This window comes from Egretta garzetta, unplaced genomic scaffold, assembly GCF_000687185.1.
Source record: "Egretta garzetta isolate BGI_Z169 unplaced genomic scaffold, ASM68718v1 scaffold69, whole genome shotgun sequence".
NCBI classification, from domain to species: domain Eukaryota; kingdom Metazoa; phylum Chordata; class Aves; order Pelecaniformes; family Ardeidae; genus Egretta; species Egretta garzetta.
The window spans coordinates 3,457,070-3,464,374 of NW_009260790.1; the positions used below are offsets into that span (position 1 = coordinate 3,457,070).

The 7,305-nt window shown below is 41.9% G+C and overlaps 1 protein-coding gene across 1 annotated transcript in view; it reads right to left on the minus strand.

The window, feature by feature from the left end:
• Nucleotides 1-7,305, minus strand: part of SPEN (spen family transcriptional repressor) — a 66,891-nt gene that overhangs the window by 21,744 nt on the left and 37,842 nt on the right. Inside the window, 2 exon segments of the mRNA XM_035901876.1 lie at nucleotides 178-378; nucleotides 1,608-1,768. Of these exon segments, the coding sequence (XP_035757769.1) occupies nucleotides 178-378; nucleotides 1,608-1,768 (362 nt within the window).

The window sequence follows — 7,305 nt, forward strand, 5'->3', positions numbered from 1 at the left end:
GAGCATCCACTCTTCTTGCTCTGGAATTTATTCTGGTGTATTGCGCAGTTTCTTTAGATTATGTTTCTGTAGAAAAGCAGTTTCAACATTTCTCACTCCTGTGCTGCCTCTTCCCAACAGCCCATGAACATGCCCAAAGCGGCCATGTGTCCAGTGCAAGAACAGCATGGGCCTTACCTGGTCCTATCCAGGCCGTGACTTCAATCTGCATGCCAAAGAAAAGTTTTCCTTTTGAGGCATTTAGTGCTTTTTCCTGGTCCTCCTGCTGTCGGAAGAACACCAGTCCATACCGTTCCTCAGAAGCCCCATGAATCTGCACCGATGTCACCTTTCCATACTTTTTGAATTCGTGGAAAAGTCCATCTTTAAGGCTTGTATCTAAACCAACAAATAAACTTTAGTACAATAAAAACATGTTTTTTACCAATTTAATACCACCATAAGAGACATGAAGAAATCTGATCTTCCTTCTGAAATATGACTTCACCCAGTTTAACCTGAATCTCCATGTTCACAGAAGTGCCTTTTTAATTTTGGGTGTTAATTTTGCCAATGTCAAAAGCTTCTGGCTGATCTTTCTCTTTGCCTTGATTTTTTAAACCCAAGAAACTTCACATGCAAGGTTTTGTATCACTAAAGCTGGCAGTGTATGGTTATTACTTCTAAGAGACATCCAATTCAAGAGGAAGAAGAAATAAACAGTGTTACTTCATTAATAATCCCACATAGATACTGTGTAGAGCAGTTTTCCAAAGCTGGGATGAGGCACCTGGAACGGAGATCAAAGTTATACAGCATTCGGGTCAGTCAATTCAGAAAGATAAATAGGCTGATTAATCAGATTTTGCAAAATCTGACTCACAACCAGACAATCTGCCTGGGATCTGCAGCACATTTACCTCAGCGTCGCATCACTTCAAAGAATATTACAGAAATAAAATCTACAGAAAGAATATTAACATTGTGAGGTACGCTGCTTACAAAGTTAACACATATTATTTTAATTCAGCGGTGCCATTGTATCCATGAGTTACGTTACAACTATTTTACAAATGATCCCATGCTATTTTTTTTCTGTGGGATCTCTCCTGCATTCAGCACAGGGAACAGAGAGTGATCATGTGCGCTCCTCTGTGTGTAGTTTCTTGCATTATTTACCATGCAATATTCAACACCATTACGAATACTCTCATGGGTGTTTTACAGACTCAATACTGCAACAGAAAACCCTGAAATTTTTGTATTAAAAAAGAAACTGAGGCACGGCGAGAATAAACGGTCCAAGTTTTAAGTGAAAAATTTGAGATGCTTCGGGTTTCCCCCCAGGGAAATCCACAGTACTGTTTCAAAGCACCAGCTCCAGTAGCTGTACGTGCTCAAGCCCAGGGACTCGAGCTAGGGACCTGCAGGATTTCTCACAGATGGTCACTAATTAAGCAATTTTCCCACCATCACACAAGAACCAAGGCAGAAGCAAAGAGAGAATCCCATCCTCAGAGGCAGCATGTGGCTGCTGTGTCAAAGACAGGATATAAAGGTTATTTAACCAGTCCTCAACCTGCTGCTTATTCTTTTTTTCCCAATTTCACTTTCCCAAGTGAATTTACCTGTTGAGCGCACTGGAAGATTTTGAACCTTGATCCCAAAACTTTTCCGGGGTTCATCTTTCTCCAGAGATGGAAGCAGCTGGGATGCAGGCGCTGGGACGGCTGTTGACTGAACTGACCGTGCTGGGGACTCGTCGCTCGAGCTGCTGCTGGAGTCACTGCTATAAACGGCATGAAGGAAACGACAGGTGAGGGCACGGAGATGCAAAGCCACCAGAGGACACCGGCATTTCAATTAGAAAGCAAAATGTCAAGAGTTTTTGCTCATCTACAGGCCTTCCTCTCTCCTTTGTTTGATGCAGAAAATCCAGTTTCCATAACACACAGCCCAGCTATACACAGGAATTTAAGTCATTCTACAAATATTCTCCTACAAAGCCCTCAGAGGAGACAGTCGGGGAAAGGGAATATGGGTAAAATGTCAGACAGATCCTGTTACGTGCCGTGACAATAGCAGAGATTTAATTAAGTGTAATACAATGTTGTACCAGCTTAGGAGCTGTGTGGGAAGAAATACAGAGAGGGTACACAGGTTTGCCAAAGCCTAAAAATCCCTCCCAGCGCTCTCGTGTACAAAAAAGAAATATTATCGTGCTCTCAGGCACGATAAAGAAATATTATCCTGCTCTCTGTCAATGCAAGAGTCGACCCTGGAGTTCTTACTGCCTCCTGCACATCTTTTAAAAAAGGATCCATACCTCTGATGATATGAAAACCCTGTGCGAGAAAATCACGGCAGGTTTTTGCTCAGGAGTAACCCAGGCAATGGACGAACCAGCAAACACTGTTTACAAGCTCAGCCTCAATGGCCAGCTTCAGGGTACAAAGAATTCAGACCCGAGAACACCTTCTGTAAACAATAATTACAGCCGAACAGGATTTGCATATTAGATCATACAGGGAGTCAATCGAGTCCACCAACTCTTGACGGTGCAGATCGTTAGATGCTTTGCAGGAGAGTAAGAAATACAGAGAATAATGTTATTAAAGCTTGCCCAGTGGGGACACGTCATCTTCTTCAGTGGCTGATTTCTTCCCCGAGGCATGAGGGCTTATAACATCGCTAAAAATAATTTTGTCTGACATAACCCTGGAGACTCTCGTTCTCCATTACACGAGCAGCCTTCTAAAAAAATTCTGCTGGAATTTTAACTCGGAGGCTGGAGGGGGGAGATCTGCCATGTACAAAAATAACCTTGTCAGGTTTTAAATTTGCTGCTTTCGATCTAATTTTTATGTTCCTCTCCACATCGTATCAGAAAAAACAATAAGCAAGTTTATCTTTTTTCTTATCTTAAATTATTTCATAGGCTTCTTCTATTCCCTCTTTTTAATGTAAAACTTTTTCTAGTCTTTTTTCAGGGAAACCATTTCAGGCTTCTAATTATTTTCATGATTTGATTTTGTCACTTCTTCTACCGCACTCCTTTTTTGCGGGTGTACAGTTTATATAATGCCAGGGTTAACAGCGACAAGAGTGATTTTTCTTAAACATTCCAGAAAACTTTTCTTTTTATGAACATCTTGGTGGAATGAGAGCCGTGCACATTACTAAAAGCCCTTGGGCTCTGTCCCCATTATATTTGGAGGCGCAGAAGAGAGGGCAATCTCTGTCCCGAAATGCTTACAATCAAAGGAGGACATAAAAACACACCAGACCAAAACAAAACCAAACAAAAAGGTCAAAAATGCAGAAGTAATAATAAACATGAGAAACTCTCCTCCCACTCTCACCCTCTCCTTACAACCCTCCCGTCCAGTTGACGTCGAGCTGCTTCACATGTTGGTGCCTTTCCCACACACTCTCCTCCTACTCCTCCGTCCCCAGAGGAGGAAGTTCAGCGTCACTTTGGGAGAGGAGAGGAAAATAAAGCTGTGCCAGAAAAGGAGTGAAAAAACGAGCCCTTGCTCCTGCCCTCCTCTTCCAAGGCAGGCTCTGCTCTCCAAGGGGCAGCCGCCTGGCACCACCCAACCTGTCATTTCATATAGAATAATATCTACCCTTCCAACCTATAGTCCCTTGTGTTTCTCAGCTCTGAATTTCCTACCACCAAGATGCCCATTCACAGCCTCATTTTTCTTCCCAAACTGTTAGCTGCCTTTCTTTTTGCCTCACCTGCATTTGCACAACCTGCCTTCATGCCCTCTTCATTAATAAACTATTTCATTGCTGAGACCGAAGCACGCTGCAATTCACTCTTCATCTTTTGCCCATTTACCCCATTCCCTCTGCCTCCTACCTTTCTGCTAACTCTGGCAATGCACCTCAAGTCCTCATTAAACTCAAGTTCTTTCTACAGCATTTTCGGAAAAGGAGGACAAACCCAGCCCCGCGTGAACAGGCCTCCAGTAGTCTCAGGGGGTAACATCAGCAATTGCCTACTACCATGAAATAAATAGGCAAAGAATAGAGAAACTTGGTTTAATACACAAATACAGTCAGAGAATGTGTGTGGGGAGAATCTGAAAATTCCCAAGCTGAGAGTGGTACTGCGTGGTTTACCATTCCCCTGGGAAAGGCTAAAATAAGATCTCAGGGCTGCAGCAAGCCTCTGCACCGTACGCATTTTTACTTCCCCATCTCACGTCTTGATGCTCGGTATTATGATCAACTCCGTCCTTCCTAAAGCATTTTAAATATTCTACTTTGTTAAGATTGCATCTTTAAGAGGCAGCATTGGATTTCTATTCAAGCAGTGCTTTATAATGGGAACAGGCTATTTTTAGGGTTTTTTTGGTGAGGATGTTTAAAATATGGAACATACTGTTAAAAGCGCAGCATTCCACTGGCAAAACAAGATAATCGCCAGGTAACACCGTAAGACGTCCAAGCGATGAAAAAGCAGTCTAACAGAGTGATAAATTCTACAACAAGAGTTTGAATTTCATGCAACTTTGGGAAACAAGGATCACGTTGATAATTTCCGCTTCCCCAGGAGCTTTAGGGATACGTGTCCCTACGCAAATCAAGACTGAGACGTTCCAGAGAAAAAAAAATTCATTTTGTTTCCTGACACTGTTTTTACAAAGAGAAAAAAATGGTAGCAAGAACAATTCCCCTTTCTTTAGGGAAAGCCTCATCACTTTTCCAAGAAACATGGATATAATAATTCAAAAGTAAGTCAAAGGTTTTATGTTCTGTGAATAGGAGAATGATGGAAGAGTTAATTATAGCTGCTGTGTCATCCAGTTATAGCACACAGCAGAATCAAAATAAAGCATCTGACAGTGAATTATGTGTAGTCTCAAGCAGAAAAACAGAACTCTTTTTTTCAACCACCCCAGCTTTAAAAATACACGAAACTAAAGCACGTAAGCTGTACCAGGACACGTTCCCAGACTATTAAAATGAGAAGATGGCTTTGCTTTTCCCTGTGAGTAATTTTGAAAACAACTGTCCTTTGCCAACTCACACACAAGTTATTAAAAATTCTTCTAGCAAAACTGATTTTAGAAAAGCAAGCTAGGGAAATTTTAACATGGGAATGTAACAGATAGGTTAAAACCACAGCTCTGATATCCTGCTTCTTGAAAGTATTTCAAGTAATCAATAGGTCTTGGGGAAGGCCAAAAATGGCATCAAGAAAATGGCTTGGTAACTTCATTCTGTGCTTCCGCTAACAGTATTAAACCCGCGATGATTTTTTCCAGAAGCAGAGTGTGCTCTGGCACACAGCCTTTTCCCAACACAGGAAAACCTGCTCTTCAACATCCATGTAAACTCAGCGGAGCAGAATGCCAGCACGCAGAAAAACCGATCTCCTGAGCTGTCACAACACACGCGTTTCACAGAGAGGGAGCCCGGTGCTGGGAATTTGCTTTTTTGAACATCTTGGGCGTACAGCTTCCGTCGCCTCTTCAGTGGTTTGCAGACTTTTTCTGGTGACGTACGCTCATCTATGAAGAATTTCAAGTTTTAACCAGGGAGGATTTCAGATGCTCTTTTGTCCGGCCCAGATAGCTCCTAAAATTAGTTTCGCTCCAGCTTTTATCATAGCATCATAGCAATGTAGAATAGAGATTTTTGATTTTACTGCTGGTAAAATCAGATGGAAAACCTGAGCTATACATGAGATGGTTCTTATCTTAATAAGCAGGTGGACATGAAATCCTTCTCTTACAGGTGTGCTCTACTACAAGTGTAATTTACAAGGCCTTTTAAAATATTAATCTGCCCTCCATAATTGCCTGCAGTGTTTTACAAGTATATAGGACGCGTGTGTTCTTACGCACAGTATTTATGTATTTATTGTGTAATGATCAAGATAAAATCTATTCATAATCCAGTCTTCAAGTTTTATCCATATGGGCTGAGTCCCAAAGACTCAGTGTGTGAGAATCTAGCAATGGGCTTCAGCTCACAAATGAGCCCCAAATACGACTGGTTTCAGTCCACTGCAGCTAATTTAGTACACGGAATATTCCTTTTCTCACTCACAACTGCAAAGCCGACCTTTCACATCCTGGTGCATGCATCCTATATAACCAGTCCTCATTTCCACAGAAATATCTCATTTTCAAGCAATTGCATTTTGCAGCTCTCGTAACGAACTATGAAGTTATGCTCTGTTCATGTATGAAAAATGAAAGCGCTTGAGCGAAGCATACAAAGTGAGCCGTTCTCTTTGTTCCCCAGCAAAAAGGAGATAAAAGACATTCCAAACCAGTCGATGTAACAGGATACCCGCTGCTTTTCGTCAATGGCAGCTGTGCTGAATCAAGGGATCTCACAACCTGCCCTACCCCTTTTGCAATTTTAAAATGTGGGACAATTGTCACTTCTGCGAATTGGTTTGAGAACAGTGAGTCAGCTGGAAGGTGGTGACTACCCTCCTTACGGCAAGCAGGAAACACCGCGGCCTTCGTGGAAAATAAGGCAAAAAGAAGCACTACCATGCACTGCAGGCGATGCGCTGCCAAGCATCAGGTTTAAAAAAACCAAACAGAAACAACCTCCAATTGTCAGAGCAAGTGAAGAAACAAGCCACCTAAAATCACTGGAAAACCTTTTCATTTTTCAAGGGAATGCATGCCAGATTTCAGCATAAAAGATGTAATGAGTAAGTTTTTTGGTTTTTTTGTGTTTGGTTTGTTGTTTTTTTTTTTTTAAATAGCTGCCTTCACAAAATGTTTAACCAGAACTGGTAAACGATCCAGGTTTCTTTTTACAGAAATATGCAAAGCGATTACCTTTTTTCCTGCCAAAATTAACTACAATCAGGAACTCTGCCTAGCTGAGCTATGATTCAATACCCTGTCAAAATAATCTCTAAGTAAAGATTATCTCCTGGAAAGATCTGTTCAGGACAATAAAACAGGACAACCTCCCGCAGCACGAGTCCCAGCTGACGGCAGGTTATTCTCACGGCTGATGTCAGCAGCAGATTCCCAAGCCGGGTCAGGAAATCCAAAGTTAATCTACAGTCGGAAGCAACAGGAACCTTTTTTTTTTTTCTTGTCTCTCCCTTTCCAGATCGGAGTTAAGTCACCGTAGATGATCTCTATGCAAAAAACACCAGCTGCAGAAGTCAGCTAGTGACAGTGCTGCACGCTGATCAGCGCTGCCCAGAGGACACAAATCCTCAGGATACTTTATTGATCATCAATAGGCTTCGGAAACAAGCTGCCAGTAAGATTTCTTGGACCTGGGAAAACAGCGTCAGAAAATTGGTCAAAGTATCCCGAATGCACAAATGCC